This window comes from Jaculus jaculus, chromosome 3 (genome assembly GCF_020740685.1).
Source record: "Jaculus jaculus isolate mJacJac1 chromosome 3, mJacJac1.mat.Y.cur, whole genome shotgun sequence".
In the NCBI taxonomy this organism is placed as follows: Eukaryota; Metazoa; Chordata; class Mammalia; order Rodentia; family Dipodidae; genus Jaculus; species Jaculus jaculus.
In genome coordinates, this window is record NC_059104.1 from 129,643,463 (window position 1) to 129,662,392 (window position 18,930).

The window sequence follows — 18,930 nt, forward strand, 5'->3', positions numbered from 1 at the left end:
AAGTGATATCTGGACCTTATTCATCTGTTTGCATTCTCTGAGATCATTAACCATTTTTATAGCAGACTTTTGACTTCTTGGTATAGCATTTCAACCATTTCAGGATCTTTGCTTGTTGCAGAGTGATGATCTTTTGGAAGAATTATGTTGCCTTTCTTTTTCCTGTTTTTATGTTTGTTTGTTTGTTTCTGTGTTGTGATTTGCATATATGTGAGGGTGGCTCTCTCTTCCAGTTTTATTTAGGGGGCTTCTTAGTGCTCAGTCTTCTTGTCACTTAGGAAGAGGAAAAGAACCCACTGTAACTTCAATAACACCAAACCAGGCCATACATAAAAAAATCTTCTTCACATTGACTAAAGCAAGTCTCTTCTTAATCATCAGTGACCCTAGAGGAGAAAATGAAAAAAACAATGTAGTTCAAGGTAGGAATTTGAATTTAGTTAAGATAAATCAAAAAACAAAGCCGGGTGTGGTGGTGTATGCCTTTAATCCCAGCACTAGAGAGGCAGAGGTAGGAGGATCTCACAGTGAGTTTGAGGCCACCCTGAGAGTACATGCTTAATTCCAGGTCAGCCTGGACCACAGTGAGGCAAAACAAAACAAAAATCTAAAAACAGTGAATGAGTGACATAAAAGAAAGATCAGGGGAAGGGGAAATAGTATAAAAAAGCAAAGTTATATTATTGAAAAGAGAAAGGAGAAGAATGATGCTAAGACGAATGAGAGGAAAAAAGTAAATGATAAAAGAAATAAAATGAAGTACAAATAGAGAAACAAAAGTAATAAAATAAATCATAAAAATATATTGTCCTTAATGTTAAGACAATAGTATCAAAACTATTAAATATATTAAATATAAAATAATTAAAATGAAACAGCTTTTAAAATAATAAAGTAAAAATGTCATTAAGGTGGCAGTCAAATTAAAAATAGAAAACAGAAAGGCTGAACAAAATGAAAGTGATTCCCCCTTTCATTTTTCTAAGGGTTTGACAGTTCTATTACTTAAAGTAAGCCAACACTTAAAAATTTGGGGAGCGTCTCTTTTGTATATTTCTGCCTTTTATTGTTCCCTTTTGCTAACTTTAGGTTTATTTTTATTTTCGTTTCTTATTTTGTAAATATTAGTTTGTTCACTTAAGACTTTTCTTCTAATGCAAATATAGCATTAAGAAAAACAGACTTGGGTTGGAGAAGTGTCTTAGCAGTTACGGTCTGTGCTTGCAAAGGCTAAGGACTCTGGCTCAATTCCCCAGGACTCATGTGAGCCCAAATCACAAGATGGTGCATACATACATCTGGAGTTTGCAGTGGCTGGAGGCCCTGGGGTGCCCATTTTCTGTGTGTATCTCTCTCTCTCTCTCATAAATAAATAAATAAATAAAACATTTTTAAAAACCAGGTTTACATGGATAATTCCACATAAATATTTAGTTCTACAACTTTTTATTTGGGCCTTGAGACTATGAAGATTAATAAAACAACCCCTTGACTATTGATATTTTAATTTTTCATGAGAACAGTCTTGTTTTAAAACCTAATGTCTCCTGGTACTGAGTGATTCATACTAGTAGTTTCAGTCTTGATAAAAAATAAATTTATCTAACCCCATTTTAACAGACCTGACCATTTTCTCAATATAGCTGTGTCACACGTTATAAGTTATACACTAAAAATAAAAAGTCCATACAAGTTTCAAATTCATGATCCTCCTGCCTCAGCCTCTTAAATGCTGTGATTACAAGCATATGCCACCATACAGGAGTAGAGTTTTTACAAAGGCAACATCCTAGGAGCCAAAAACATTCAACTTATGGTCAGCCACTCACTAGCAATAAGTAGTATCTTTATGGACTGATTTTACAAGACTTTGGCCATTTATGATTCTTATCTGTGTCTTAAATTAACTCACTTTTGGTCTATTTTACCTGTAATAAAAGTCACTACTTAGGTCACATTCTTCTTTACTTCTTCATTTCCATATAATCTGCACCTTACCAGTAGTGTTTGTTTATGTTGTACCTCAAAGTTATTATTTTCTGTTTGGCCACTGTTAAGCCACTGCAAAGGACTCCATATGCATGCCCCACCTTGTGCATCTGGCTTAGGTGGGTACTAGGGAAATTAAACCTGGGTCCTTAGGCTTCACAGGCAAGCGTCTTAACTGCTAAGCCATCTCTCTGGCCCATTAGTGCTAGACTTTATTGCTTATTTTCTGTTTTTTAAGAGCTTTTTCAATTTCTGCCTCCTATATTGGTAGAAGCCATTTAAGGGTTCTTTTCTCTGTGGTAAACCATTATGTAGGGACATTTATTTTATTTTGTTTATATCTCCTTGATAGATTGGTTAAGTTGCCATATACTGTTATAATCAGCTTATGATTTTTATGAGTTCTATTACATTAGCTTTGTTTTGGTAAGTACTAGTCATTCCAAAAATTAAATTAAAAGTCAGAAAATATAACATTAATGCTACTGATAACACTAATCTTTTCCTACCACTTTTGGACAGCTTTGTAATGGCTTTCTGTGAAGTTACAGTATAGTAATAGTATTTTGAACATTTTATTAAAAACATTCCTAATGGCACACCAAAACAAAGAATTTTCCCCACTGGCATCCATATGTGTGATACTCAGATGCATGCTACTGTTATTTCTGTTGCTTTCTCATCTATCCTATCCATCCCTTCTGTATGCTTTTTATTTTCTTTCTTTTTTTATTTAATTTTTATTAACATTTTCCATGATTATAAAAAAAATCCCATGGTAATGCCCTCCCTCCCTTCCCCCTCCTTCTGTATGTTGTTATGCACTTCTCTGTTAAATGCTGACATGACTACACTTCATAAGGTGAGAAACTATTTTAAAAAGTTAGTTTCTAGTTGTTTAAACTCTGTCCTTTTAGATTCAATTAATCCATAGAACCTTCATTTGTAGATTCTCCTCATTCAATCATAGAAGTTAAGTGCAAAATAGGAAGTATTGTGTACTGTAAATAGATAAGTATTTTAAATTATCTAGCATTTAGTACTCTTCCTGGACAAGGTGTCTTTATGCCTATAATCCCAACACTCTTGTAGTTTGAGGTAGGAGGATCACTATGAGTTTCTGACTAGCATGTAATGAATTCTAGATCAACTTAAGCTAGAAATAAGAAAAATTTTAAAAAATGTTTAGCATTCTTATAGGAAGCTCTTTTATCTTCATTATGTACTCAAGGAAGATACACTTTTCTTCAGGAGATTGGATGATGAATATTAGGAAAAGGCTTTATCATTTCTTTATTTTTCTTATTATCCTTTTTCACTTTCCTTTTCCCTGCTTTCTTCCTTTTCTTTCTCCTTTCTTTCTTTTCTTTACTAATACTTTGAGAAAGCAATATGCCTTACTGTATTTATGTGCTGAAGAAAGGAAATAGAAAGTGAGAAGACCAAATGATTAGACGAAAGTATCACTTGAGGGCAAAGAATAAACTATGAGCACTGGCAGATCTTTTTATTTATTCATTATTGTTTATTTTATTTATTTGAAAGCGACAGGGAGAGAGGCAGATATATAGAGAGAGAGAATGGGCATGCCAGAGCCGCCAGCCACTGCAAATGAACTCCAGACACGTGCGCCCCCTTGTGCGTCTGGCTAACGTGGGTCCTGGGGAATTGAGCCTCAAACTGGAGTCCTTAGGCTTCACAGGCAAGTGCTTAACTGCTAAGCCATCTCTCCAGCCAGATCTTTTCTTTTTGGTTGCGGGGGGGGCAGTGTTAATACCAGCTTTTAGGCTATATAATCATGCATAAATGAATCTGGCTATGTTCTAATAGATTTCTTTATGCCATGCTTTTCAACCCTTTACAAATGCAAATGATTCTAAACTTACATTTACCAAAACAGGTAGGCTACATTTAGCACATGAGTTATGGTTTGGTGACTCCTGCTATATATGTACTATTGAACAGGTGGTTTACTAGAAAATTATTAGTATACATCTTTCTAAGTAAGAGGCTTTTTTACAGGCCCTGAGTCAAATGTACTTTTGTAAATCAAAGTATGACTGTCAGTAGGGAAAAAGTAGTAATTCTTAATATGGTTCATTCTACCAAGTATCGTGGTGGTTCTAGAATATGTCTTGGTGTTCTATCAATGTACTTACTATTTGTAACCTGCACACAGAGAAGCAGATCAGTTTGAGGCAGTTACTCTACAATCTCCTTTCAGTAGTATTAAAAGTCAAGGCTGAATTCCAGTATATAAGCTTGTTAGATATGTAACATGATATGTTACTCCTTGAGCTTTTACAGAATGGGAATTACAATAGCTGAATCAAATACTTGTGATTACAATTATAGTATCATGTATAGTAATGATTGCATAGGCTTTTGTGTATGCCTAGTAATATTTTAAGCATATCCATACATAGTTTTTTAACACATTTAATTTTCATACCAGTGATAGCCTATCTGTGCCTGTTATTATGATTACTAAGTAGATCAGTAAAGGTCACATTGTTAGGGACAGAGCAGTATGTGAACTTGGGCAGCCTGGCCTTAAGAATATGAGTTAAGTATTAAAGTATATTCCTTCTAGAATAGGTCTTCAGTAAATGAAAGACACATTAATTTTATACAATGCAGCAATGCTGTTTCCTCATTGAATTCACAGATAGTATGCCCAAGTATCAGCTTCAAAGTAAGATTTTTAAAAATTTTATTCATTTATTTGAGATAGAATATATATGACAGGGCCTCCACCCACTGCAAACTCCAGATCTATGCAACACCTTGTGCATCAGGCTTCCATGGGTACTGGGGAGTTGAACCTGGGTACTAGGTGTTGCAGGCAAGTGCCTTAACTTCTAAGCCATCTCTCTAGCCTCCAAATTAAGATTTTTTGAAGGTTTTGTTTTCTTTTTCAATTATATGTTCTAGGATTTTCCCTTACCCCCTGTAAAAGCTCTCAGGACTGTTAGCGTTAAGAATTAATTGTTTTTGAGGGTTTGAGAGATGGCTTAGAGTTTAAGGTGCTTGCTTGCAAAGCCTAAGGATCCATGTTCACCTCTCCAGATCCCACATAAGTCAGATACACAAAGGTGAGGCAAGCACAAGGTCACATATGCCCACTAGGTGACACATGCATCTGGAGTTCGATTGCAGTGGCTGAGGCCCTGGCACCAATTCATATTCTCTCTCTGTCTAAATAAAAATAAAAATAGAATTAATTGTTTTGAAATCACCTTCGGAACATTATATTGGAAATGACTCAGACTTTGTTCTGTTTGTATGGTCTCCATTACAAGATTTAACTTAATTCAGTTCTAGCTCTTTCATTTCATTGATGGAAGAAAATCCTCAAGATATGGGTCTCACATGAGATAGCTTAGGCCAGCTAAGTGTCTGATAACATGTTTGAGTATGTTACTGGGCATTCAGCATGTGCTAGTGAAATGAAAGGACTTGATATTGAAAAATGGTGGCCTAGAGCACAGTAGCTTCTTAGAAGGAGCTAACACACAGATCTTTAGACTTCTTATTCATTCTGTTTTTAATATGTATACTCCTTTATTCCCTACATATAGAAGTATTATTTCTGTGGCAGTTTTTTGTGTATCTTCAAACAAAACTGCATTTTGTTAAGAAAAATAAAGTATTTTACTATCTAGAATTTCAGAACTGTATGTTTAAAAATCTCCACTTACATGAAGTTTGAGGACATCAAATCCTCTACATGAAATGTCTAATGCTTTTCCTCACTCATATTCAGTAGTTTTTATTTTATAAGTATATGCTTATAGAATAAAGCAGGAGCATGAAAGAACTTATAATTTCAATCCTGTCATTCAGAGAAAATGATTAATACTTTGAAACAAAAATGAGTTCATCCTACAGCTGCCACTTTTTCACTGATTTTTGTTAGGGATATAGCAAGAAGACTTTTAGTCATTATTTCAACTTTTTTTCAAGGTGGGCCCTCACTCTAGTACAGGCTGACCTGGAATTCACTATGTAGTCTCAGGGTGGCCTTGAATTCTCAGTGATCCTCCTACCTCTTCCTCTTGAGTGCTAAAACTAAAGGCGTGCACCACCATGCTTGGCCTCATTTTTTTTATTTTGTCAGTTCATTTTAAGTTAATCCATATTGTTGGGCATACTGATTCTTTTCAAAGCAGGAATATATCTACATAAAATATCCAGTATTTTCCACATGAATGGGATCTCTTACTTATGTTTTTCATATTTTTAAGACTTTTGATGCATGACTATAATCTCTCTACAAAAAAGAAAGCACTATTTGTGTCTTTAGTAGACAGATATGCTGTTTTTGAGAGAGCATGGCATAAACTTCTCATTCTATACTGAAGAATATCAATGTGTTTTAAGTGTTCTATACTGTGTATTTTATATTAATTCATTGTTGCCATCGTATTCTTTAATGAAACCTGGAAAAGTAAGTTTTGATTTTTAATGTGAAGTTATTTAAAGCTAAATATAGCAAAATTTCTCTTAAGTCTTGTTCATGCAATTTTGGAGTGTGTTGTGGGTGTTTCTTTTCCTCTATTTGCATGCCGTGAGTGCTAAATTTGCACGAACCATTTTGAAAATATAAGCACCAGAATGAGTTGAATGTGTTTGACTTATTATTTTGTCATCTGCCTTGATTATTGAAGAGTTAGAATCCTACTTTTAAGATAAATTGGGGCTTAATAGCACTCCTTACTTGTTTATCACCTTGTTGAATATCATAACTAACAAGCTATAAACTCCACTGAAATTGGCTTGTTAGTCCTACCTGTTAACACAATTGTGTACTATTTTGAGAATGAAATAAGTGACTTATTTTTACTTACAATTTTGTTGTTTATAAGTTTCCCATACCTGTGAAATCAAGACTGAAAGGAAGGCTTTCGAATTATATTTCTTTTCCAGTACATTTTTCTACTTAAGTTATGGTAATCTAATATCTCTTGATAGAAGCATAGATTTTTAAAGTTGAATAAACCAAGATAGACTATATAGTCCAACTTCTTGCTTGCTGAAATAGTACTTATCTATTGAATAGTTTGCCTGAGTAGCCATAATAGACATTAATCTACATTCCTTAAATTCACAAAGTAAAAGAACTTTACAGAGTTTGCTCTAGTGGAACTTAAAATACTTGTTAAGGGAACAATAAATATTTTATGAGGTGATTTAGTGATAAGTTTTATGTTCAAGATTATATGCTTTGGAACTGCTTGTTTTATAGTACAATACTAGACTTCTAAAAATCTCTCATTATGGTTGTCAATTAGGAAATATATTTTTTTAAATCCCAGGTAGAAGTTATATGGTAACTGGAAAGCAAGCATTTATAAACTATTGAAATAAAGTAATGATGGTATAAAGAGAAAACTAAACTATTGATGTAGTTCAGTGGTAGAGCTCTTGACTAGCATACAAGAGGCCTTGGATTCTTTCTCTGGCACTTCCCAAAAGCAAAAGCAAGCTGTAACAGTCCTTATGATTTTTCAGCAGTTGTCCTAAACAATTTAAGCACATACATCATCAAATAAGCCCATTCTCGTTCTTTTTAAAAAATAATTGTAAACCTTACTGCATAATGGTCATTCCCATTAGACTGTAGTCTGATGTTTCATCTCTCCTGTCTCCCTTCCACTGAGAACCCTCCTCAGTAGTTTTCAGGTATACACTGTAGGGTTATGAATGTATCAGTCAGTCTTCTACCATGTAGCTCTTACATTCTTTCTGCCCCCTTTTCCACAATGTTCCCTGAACTTTAGAAGGCATATTACAAGTCTCATTTAGAGTTGAGCTTTCAGTAGCCTCTGATTTTCTGTTTTGGTGAGTTTTGAGTTTCCTCAGTGTCTACCGCCATCTCCCTGGAGGGGGTGTTTTTACAGATGGCAGCGAATACCTGGGAGACCCAAGACTCTTCAGTATGACAAGAAAAGAATGCTGACTGCTTAGCACAAGACCAGCCATCTCCATCATACCTGCCAGGCAGGAAATATTACAGAGGAAGTGTGAAGTAAATATTAGTGCTGCTCTCTTCTTTTTGTAAAAAACAATACTTTATTTTGGAGAGAGAGGGGGGTTAGGGAGGGAGAGGAGGGAGAATGGGAGAATGGGCATGCCTGGCCCTCCAGTGACTGCACACAACTTCTGGATGCATGTTCATCTGGTTTTACACAGGTACTAGGGAATTGTGGGTACTAGGAAATGGAACCTGGGTCCTTTGGTTTTACTGGCAAGTGCTTTAACTGTAAGGTTATCTCTTCAAGCCCTTCATTTTTATTTTTATAATTTTTCAGTTTATAATTTTTTTTTTTTTCCTGAGGTACGGTCTTGCTCTAGTCCAGACTGACCTGAAATTAGTCTCAGGCTAGCCTAAGACTTACAGTGATCTTCCCACCTCAGTCTCCCGAGTGCTGGTATTAAAGGAGTACACCACTACCACATGCCTGGCCTTTTTTGTTGTTGTTGTTGTTTTTGTTTTTGTTTTTTGAGGTAGGGTCTCACTCTGGCCCAGGCTAACCTGGAATTAACTATGTAGTCTCAGGGTGGCCTTGGACTCACAGCAATCTTCCTGCTTCTGCCTTCTGAATGAGTGCTGGGATTAAAGGTGTGCGCCACAACACCCAGCCTGCCCTTTTTTTTTTTTGTTTGTTTGTTTTTGTTTTTCAAGGTAGGGTCTCACTCTAGCCCAGGCTGACCTGGAATTCACTATGGCGTCTCAGGGTGGCCTCGAACTCATGGCAGTCCTCCTACCTCTGCATCCCAAGTGCTGGGATTAAAGGCGTGCACCACCACGCCCAACTACCTTTTTTTTGAAGCAAGAAAAACATACCACAATAAAATGATGCTTTTGATAAGCATTGTCATCCTTTATTCTAGATTCTTAGAAAATATTATCTATTTCAGTAGTCAGTAGTTATGGGTAGGAGCTGGGAACGTTGCTCAAAGATGAAAGGCTATTATTGGCAAAGCCTGTGGCCCAAGTTCAGGTATTTAATACCACCATAAAACCAGATGCCAAAGTGGCATATGCATCTGGTGTTCATTTGCAGTAGCAAGAGATCCTGGTGTCCCCTCCCTCCCAAGAACAAATTAAATAAAAAGTTGTGGTAAATAGTGGGTTTCCAGTTTTCACATCTTAAAATGTGAGTATATTATTACTTCTGTGCTTGACTAACTTTTGCCTTGATCCATTGAGCTTTGTTTCTGAGCTGTACTAATCACTCTGCTTATTGTTTGAATGTTTGATACAGGAAGCGAGCAGCTGCAAAGCATCTAATAGAACGCTACTACCATCAGTTAACTGAGGGCTGTGGAAATGAGGCCTGCACGAATGAATTTTGTGCTTCCTGCCCAACTTTTCTCCGTATGGATAACAATGCAGCAGCTATTAAAGCCCTTGAGCTTTATAAGATTAATGCAAAACTTTGTGATCCTCATCCCTCCAAGAAAGGCGCAAGCTCAGCTTACCTTGAGAACTCAAAAGGTACCCCTAACAACTCTGAGATAAAAATGAATAAGAAGGAAGGAAAAGGAGCTAGAATTGATTTTAAAGGTAAGATGTTTTATTTCTAATTGAAAATTGTTCATTATGAAGAAAGCCACATCAGAGACTTACATGTAAATTTTTGTTGATTTACATTATATAACATAAAGACATCATAGTATATAGTAAGAACCACTATATTCTGGTAAAGGAATAGACATTAATCTACATTCCTTAAATTCACAAAGTAAAAGAACTTTACAGAGTTTGCTCTAGTGGAACTTAAAATACTTGTTAAGGGAACAATAAATATTTTATGAGGTGATTTAGTGAGAAGTTTTATGTTCAATATAATTGAGTGATATATATAATTGAGTGAGTAACTTTACATTTTTTATTGATGCTAGTGCTTGCGAATCAGAAGCATATTATACTTCAGAAGTTGGTTTGTCAATTAGTTCATTACAACTTGTAAATTGTAAATTTTTTCCACTGTGGTTAATCCATTAAACTAGGTTACAGAGTCTATTTAAATTATAGTTCATCTGAACTAAATGTTGGTTTGAGCTTTTGGAGCTGATAAATGAAGTAGAAAGACAAAGCAGTCAATTGTTTTTCCATTTTAGAAGGCAAGGCAAAATTTTGTAACACATACCTGAGAAATAATTCTACTTTTCCTTGTAGTATTTTCTTCTCATATTCTGCCCACTCTGCCTTAAGCATTTGGCGTACTCATGATGCTAAGGATCGTGACCTACTATTGGCAGTCTTTACTCAGATTTTTAAATGGTAAATTCAGAAAATTCTTAAAATAAGCTACCCCAAGCATTCAAGCTTTTCTCCCTCAGTGAAAGTAATTATTACTAGTAATAAGGTAACTGAATTTATGAGACTAGCAGGGTTTAGCCTAACCATCATTTGAAAGAAATTTAAATCAATTAATGAAGTGTAATTGCTAAAGCTTTATGCTTTTCTGCCCATGATGGAACAGGCTTCATAGTTTTACACAGCTTTGTTACTCAATACATATAGCTGGGGCTCATTGGTAAAGTGCTTGCTGCACAAACATGAGAATGTAAGTTCAGATCTCTAGAACTGATCTAAAACTGCTATGGTATACAGCATGCCTATAATTCTGACACTGGGGATATGGATACAGAGAATCCCTGGGGATCACTGGCTGGTTAGTCTTGCTGATTCAACAAATCTGTAGGGAGCAATCAAGTGAGACACCAGAATTTGGCCTCTGGCCTCCATGTGATGCACACTCACTTTGTGTTCCCAAACACATCTGAACAAACACACAAAGTGCATACCACACACACAATGCATAGGCAAAATAAATATACAGCTATTTCACTTCCATTAATTAGCTCATATGCTGTATAAATGCTTGAATGTTGTCAATATATAGGATGTGGAAACTACACTGACTACATTTTACATATCTCTGAAGCAAAGTGTTTATCACACAGAAACAGAAGTTGAAATCCAATTTGCCACCACAGTTGAATAGGGAAATGTAATACATAATCTATACACTAGTCTTATTTGGGGCCATGTTTTACTTCTCTTATTTTGTGGCTCACTCCCATCTACTCCTGTTCATCTACATAACTTAGCAATATCAACCTTTGCTTTTTTTTTTTTTTACAATATCCCTTGTTAAAATATAACATATTTGATGTATTTTTTAGGAGTCATGGTTTAATCATATTAATGTTTGCATTTTGACAACTATATTTGTTATCTTTAGTTGCAAAGTTACGTAGGCATCATATAGTCTATCCCAACTGTTTTTTATGGAAACTTTGCATTTTTATAAATGTAAGGTTTTATGATTTAAGACTTATTTTCAAGGTGGGTATGGTGGCAAACACCTGTAATCCAAGTATTTCAGAGGCTGAGGTAGGATCCATGCCAGCCTGCACCACACAGTGAGACTGTATGTAATATGCAAATAAACAAAAGGACTATCAAGAACATACAGATTTTGATTCACAGTTTTTGAATGTTTTCTGACCTTGTTGCTATCCAGGCCATAAATGCTTATATTTTTATTTCTTACTACAATGCTTTTACACAAGCACACACACTTTCTCAATTCAGCAGTTTCTGTGCTGTGTGTATAGTGTATGTGGTCTGTGCTGGAGGCATACATGTGGGTGTGCAGATGTTCAAACCTTGTGGGCATGCATGCAGGGATGACAGAAATATGTTTGGTGTTCTCTTCATTCAGACTTCTACCTTATTTTCTTGAGACAGTCTCTCACTAAGCCTGGAACTTTACCCTTCTTTTGGTTAGACTGGCTGAAAGCAGTCCTCCTGTCTACCCTACTCAGCACTGGGGTTACAGGTGTGTGCAGCTATGCCTGAAAATTTTTAATTCTACATTTTAACAGGGTACTATTTTAAAGTAAGTACTGATCCATTCTACATAGGATTAGTAGTATCAGTCACTTGATAAAACTGTTCTGAAAGCAAGACATGACAAACAAAGAGTATATGGGTAACAATATTGTATTCCAAAGGTAATCTACATTACTGTATGAAAAGCAAGTATTTGCTAAATAAACTTGTGAGTTGATGATTGAGAGGTACAATACTTTATGTCCTAACAGGCTATTTTATTTATAGTGGATATTTTATATGTTTTGGTTAGATAGAGGACTTGTGTTGTCATGAAAGTTATTAAAGCCTGGGCTAGAGCAAAACCCTACCTTCTATCTCGAAAAACCAAAACAAAAAAAAAGTTACTAAAATATTTCTATTTTCCACTTGGCATGGTGGCACATGGCTTTAATCCTAGCACTAGCACTTGGGAGACTAAGGTAGAAGGAGCATTGTGAGTTCAAGGCCAGCTTGAGGCTATGTGATGAATTCCAGGTTAGCCTAAGCTAGAGTGAGACCCTACCTTGAAAAACTAAAAGACAAAAAAAAAAATCTATTTTCAATAATGAGAAATTGGTTCTGGTTTAGTGATTTCACATGTTTCAGGAAGAAATTATTATGTATTGTTAATAGGTCAAACATGTCAATTCTTAAAAAGAGTATAAGCTCATTAAAAAATGGTTGTGAGTACTTCTGCAGCAGAGCCACAGATCAAATTTGTGGCACATAAAGTTTGATTTTCTTTCAAAGAAATTTTATTTATTTGCAAGGAAAGAGAGAATGGGCACGCCAGGGCCTCCAGCCACTGTAAACCAATTCCAGATTCATGTGCCTCTTGAGCATCTGGCTTACGTGGGTCCTGGGGAATCAAACCTGGATCCTTTGGCTTCGCAGGCAAACGCCTTAACTGCTAAGCCATTTCTCCAGCCCCGAAGCTGGATATTTTTTGTGGCTTGGCTTTGGTCAGCTATTCATTGATCACTTAATTTTTATTGCCTTTTACTGAGAAGCAAATTCATTGAATCATGGTAATAATTTTTAAAAAGTTTACATGTTGTACAGTGGGTATTTAAGGATATATTGGATATAGCTGAAGGTAGGATAGATTGTCAACATGACCACAAATTTATCCTGTGTCTGAAGTATTTAATTTGGTGATGATAATGTATTACTGTTTTGATGAAAGTAATAGATTGACTGTATTCACCAGTACTGTTTGACTAGCATATTCAGTCTCTAAAATTTTGATATTTAACGTAGCACTTGGTTCTTATTATAAAACAAAATCTCTTTCGTCCAAGGTTTTTGCCTTTCTGACTAACAAAATGAAAATAATATCCCCCAAAGCTGGAAAGCTATGACATTAGTGATCCAGCTCCATGCCTTGGAAGAAGAGGAAATAAGTTTTGGTGATTGTGGGTTCTGCTTTTCTTGCTTCTTCCCACAGTTTCTTTTTAAATACCTCCAAACTATTTGTAGTCACTCTGTTAAGGTGTATTATCACCTAAATCCTGGTTGTAGGTAGTACTTTTAACTTTTGAACATATAAAAGATAATGTATTATTCTCAGTAATTGACTGGCAAGCCTGGAACAAATTATAAATACCATAGAAAAGCCACTTGGTTTTAATAATACAGAAAATGAAATAGAGTTTTTTGCAAATGATGATGCTGAGTTATCTTTTTTTTATTTTATTTTATTTTTCAAGGTAGGGTTTCACTCTAGCCCAGGCTGACCTGGAATTCACTGTGGAGTCTCAGGGTGACCTCAAACTCATGGCAATCCTCCTCCCTCTGTCTCCCAAGTGCTAGGATTAAAGGCATGCGTCACCACGCCTGGCAGAGTTATCTTTTTTAAAACCTTGCTTCTGTAGTCTTTTGAGAATTGTACAAAGGGGAAAAAAAAAAAACTTTTCAGAGGAATAGTATTCAAAGTATACTGATAGAATAGCATATGGTATATTTGTTCATATTTATAATTAAAGCTACCAACTAATACATGCCTTGGTTGCAAAGGGAATTTGTGCTGTCATGACCTGATCAGTAGTTACCAATTGTTCAGTGAATGAAGAATTAGCAAATATTAATTGGTCAAATTTGATACATTTTAAATGATTCTAACTCAAATGATACAGTTCCAGAATATTTAATTATTGTATTTTCCCTACAATTTATTACAACAAAGCAAAATTGTATAATATGACATAAAAGTTTTCTTTTTTAATTCTATTTTCTAGATGTGACTTACCTAACTGAAGAGCTAGTATATGAAATTCTTGAATTATGTAGAGAGAGAGAGGACTATTCTCCCTTAATCCGTGTCATTGGAAGAGTGTTCTCTAGTGCTGAGGCATTGGTCCAGAGTTTTCGGAAAGTTAAGCAACACACCAAGGAAGAACTGAAATCACTTCAAGGAAAGGATGAAGACAAGGATGAAGATGAAAAGGAAAAGGCTGCATGTTCTGCTGCTGCTATGGATGAAGACTCAGAAGCTTCTTCCTCAAGGATAGGTGATAGCTCACAGGGAGACAACAATTTACAGAAATTGGGTCCTGATGACGTATCTGTGGATGTTGATGCTATTAGAAGGGTTTACACCAGATTGCTGTCCAATGAAAAAATAGAAACTGCCTTTCTCAATGCACTTGTATATTTGTCACCTAATGTGGAATGTGACTTGACGTATCATAATGTATACTCCCGAGATCCTAATTATCTGAATTTGTTCATTATTGTAATGGAGAATAGAAATCTACACAGTCCTGAATATCTGGAAATGGCGTTACCATTATTTTGCAAAGCTATGAGTAAGCTACCCCTTGCAGCTCAAGGAAAACTGATTAGACTTTGGTCTAAATACACTGCAGACCAGATTCGGAGAATGATGGAAACATTTCAGCAACTTATTACTTATAAAGTCATAAGCAATGAATTCAACAGCCGGAATCTAGTGAATGATGATGATGCCATTGTTGCTGCTTCAAAATGTTTGAAAATGGTTTACTATGCAAATGTAGTGGGAGGGGAAGTGGACACAAATCACAATGAAGAAGATGATGAAGAGCCTATTCCTGAGTCCAGTGAATTGACACTTCAAGAGCTTTTGGGAGAGGAAAGAAGAAATAAGAAAGGCCCTCGAGTAGACCCACTAGAAACTGAACTTGGTGTTAAAACTCTAGATTGTCGAAAACCACTTATCTCTTTTGAAGAGTTCATTAATGAACCACTGAATGATGTTCTAGAAATGGATAAAGATTACACTTTCTTCAAAGTAGAAACAGAGAACAAATTCTCTTTTATGACATGTCCCTTTATATTGAATGCTGTCACAAAGAATTTGGGATTATATTATGACAATAGAATTCGCATGTACAGTGAACGAAGAATCACTGTTCTCTACAGCTTAGTTCAAGGACAACAGTTGAATCCATATTTGAGACTCAAAGTCAGACGTGACCACATCATAGATGATGCACTTGTCCGGGTAAGTCTTGCTACTATTTAAAATCAGTACTAAACTAAAAACAAGTTGAGTAGGGTATTGTAATATAGCTCAGGGAATTGATTTTATGACTTTAGAAGAAAAATAGTGTCATATATCCTAGAAATATAGGGCTATTCTGGTTTATAGTCTTATACCTTTTTTGCTTTTCACCAGAAGTATTGGGTCTCTAGCTAATGTAGTCAAGCAAGAATAGATCTAAATATTGATTAATAACTCCAGAAGTTTCTCCATTCAGAAGAGATAAGAATGTTTGAAAAGATTGGAACACAGTAAAAGGGAAATGTGAAGCCCATTAGTTATGGGTGTGTGTATGATTGGGAGAAGTAACACAATGTATGTGACATATTTATATTACAAAAGTGTAAGTGGTACAAATTGTATCATGTTTAGTTTAGGCTTTCATCATGGTAAACTTCATAAAGTGATGAGGGAAGATTAGCACATGTTGTCAGTAGGATTTGGGAGTCCTGTTGAGCCCATAAGAATATGTCTGTTTGAAGTTGTGGTAGGTTGTCTGACATAAAGATTCTCAGTGATAAGTATAGTTGTTGAAATTTATGGGAAAACAGCATCTATACCAAGAATTTGGAGATTAATAACTTGGATCATCACCCAAATCCAGATTTTTACTGGGAAGTTAGGTACTTAACAAACGTCTGTGTTTTCACATGAGATTGCTTCTTGTTCTTTCCTTCCACAGATAAGAATTTTAGTGTCCCTATAGTAAATCTGGACTGGCCATAAGAAAAGTAATTACTAGTTACATTTTTCAAAATTTTATTTGTTGTATCACAGGGAGTGCTTGGTTGCATTTATGCTATTAGGTTTAGGTTTTTTAGTTATTGTTCGTTCTTTTTCGTCAACTTGAAATTAAAATTTAATATCAATTATACAACAGAAGTGCTAATCTTATATGCAAATAATGGGAACCCATGACATAAACAACTAATAAATAATAGTATTTCTTTAAAAATGTAAATTAGTTTTGGAATGTATTTGTCTAAATCTTGGAAATCATAAACTGTAAGCCTAAAATGTTGACATACCAGGAGTTGAAAATCAGAGATTATATTCCTCCTTTATTGTTTATTGGTTTCAAAATATGTCATATATGTTTTAGATTTGAAGAAGGATTCTGTCTGCATCATCTAAAAAAATGCATGCACCGCCTAGTGCATCTGGCTTTATGTGGGCACTGGGGAATCAAACCTGGGTTCTTAGGTTTTGCAGGCAAGTCCCTTAACCTCTGAGCCAGCCTTCCAGTTCTTGAAGCAGTCTTTTAATGGAGACACTTAGGGGCTTTTCTAGGCCTGAAGTAGATACCATTGTGTACTTTCACTCGTCTTTGTTATTTTACTTAACATGGCTTTGAGCCCCATGAATAATTAACACATTAGTGACTGATCATTAGGCAATCAGAAACTTACAGCAAAGCAGGATAATAGGGTACTTTTTAAGAATTTAAATAAAAGTCCATATCTGTGTTAAGAGATTCAAATGCCAAAACTATACACTGTATGTTTGACTTGTTGAGGTGGAATTTGAGATAATAGCCCATGATAAGTATTTCAGATGAAACTTTTCATTTGAATTTTCTAGATAGGCAAATAGGATAATATTTATATGGTGAAATTCCATTTTACCTTGAAGTTCTGGGAAATTTTTGTTATTTTATTTGAGAGAAGGAGAGAGAAAGAGGCAAACAGAGAATGTATGTGCCAGGCCTCCAGCCGCTGTAAACTCCAAATGCATGTGCCACCTTGTGCTTCTGTCTTACATAGGTCCTGGGGAATCAAACCTAGGTCCTTCAGCTTTGCAGGCAAGTGCCTTAACCACTAAGCCATCTCTTGAACCCCCATATATTCCTTTTTTAATGTACGTTTTTATGAGGGAGAATTGGCATGCTGGGTCCACCAGACACTACAGTCAAATTTTAGATGTGTGTGTTACCTTGTGTACATGTGTGACCTTGCACGTTTGGATCAGCTTGTGTGTCTGGCTTACATGGGACCTGGAGAGTTGAACATGGGTCCTTAGGCTTCACAGGCAAGCACCTTAACTGCTAAACCATTCTCCAGCCTAAGAATTCCCTTTATTCTTAAAAAAATATAATATATTACACAGTCACTGTGTGTACCCAAAAGGGAACTTTGACAATAGATAATAATTAGAAATTTTTACCTGAAGGATTTAGCTGCTATTTGTTTTTAAATTATTACATTTAATATTTTCTTATTCTAAAAGTAATATGTAAGTATTTATTAAAACTTTTTTTTGCTAACTTCCATGCATATACACTATCACTCTCCCCTCCACTGCAGCTTCTTTTCAACTAGTCCCTCTTCTATTTTTTTTTTTTTTGTTACTTTTTATTTATTTATTTGAAAGTGACAGACACAGAAAGAGGCAGATAGAGAAATACAGGATGGGTGCGCCAGGGCCTCCAGCCCCTGCAAAGGAACTCCAGATGCGTGCGCCCCTTATGCATCTGGCTAACATGGGTCCTGGGGAATCGAGCCTCAAACCGGGGTCCTTAGGCTTCACAGGCAAGAGCTTAACTGCTAAGCCATTTCTCCAGCCCGCTCTTCTATTTTTAACACCATCATTTTTTCTTCCTTCTTGCCCTCATATTATGTAGTCTTATCCACTATGAGATAATGATTACAATGTCCACTCTGTGTAAGTGTTAAGTTTAAAAAATGAAAAACAGGGCTGGAGATATGGCTTAGAGATTAAGGTACTTACTTGCCTGCAAAGCTCAAAGACCCAGGTTTGATTGCCCAGTGTAACGTAAGCCAGATCCACAAGGTGACACTTGGAGTTCATTTGCAGTGGCGGGAGGCTCTACCAGTGCCCATTCTCACTCTTTCTCTGCTTGCCTCTCTGTCGCCCAAATAAATAAAATATTTAAAAATGAAAAATGTGGAGCCGGGCGTGGTGGTGCACACCTTTAATCCCAGCACTTGGGAGGCAGAGGTAGGTGGATCGCCGTGAGTTCAAGGCCACCCTGAGACTACATAGTGAGTTCCAGATCAGCCTGGACTAGAGTAAGACCATATCTCGAAAAATAAGGAAAAATGTAGATAAAATACATATTACATGTAATTCTAAAAATAAGGTGCTATTACTAGTCTTCATGGAGAGGCAGTGGAAGACAGTAGTAGTTCAGAGCTTGATGCCTGAATTAGAATCTCTTTTGTGATTTACTGTGGTGTGATCAAATTATTTACCCATTTGTTATGTCAAGGTCCTCATCTATATACTGGGTTTAATAATCCATATCTCATCGATTATTTTGGAGATTTAATGAGTTGCTGTTTATAAAGTTCTCTACAAATTCTGCATACCATTGTTCATCTTCCTCTATCTCCTCCACCTGCATCTATCTCTTCCTCTATCTCCTTCATTATAGTCAGTAACAACGAACTTATGATCATTGACTTTATGCTAGGGAATTCATCTAAGAATTTCTCAAATATAAACTTATTGAGTACTGTAGTATTGTTCATATTTTACACATGAAACTAAAAGAAAAAAGATG

The 18,930-nt window shown here is 35.7% G+C and overlaps 1 protein-coding gene across 5 annotated transcripts in view; it reads left to right on the forward strand.

Moving 5' to 3' along the window:
* Ube3a (ubiquitin protein ligase E3A) overlaps window positions 1-18,930 on the forward strand; it is a 96,233-nt gene that overhangs the window by 56,268 nt on the left and 21,035 nt on the right. For all 5 annotated transcript variants that reach the window (XM_045145189.1, XM_004661949.3, XM_045145192.1 and 2 more), the window contains 2 exons: window positions 9,261-9,562; window positions 14,122-15,368. In XM_045145189.1, coding sequence (XP_045001124.1) covers window positions 9,261-9,562; window positions 14,122-15,368 — 1,549 coding nt within the window. The remainder of the gene's footprint in view (window positions 1-9,260; window positions 9,563-14,121; window positions 15,369-18,930) is intronic.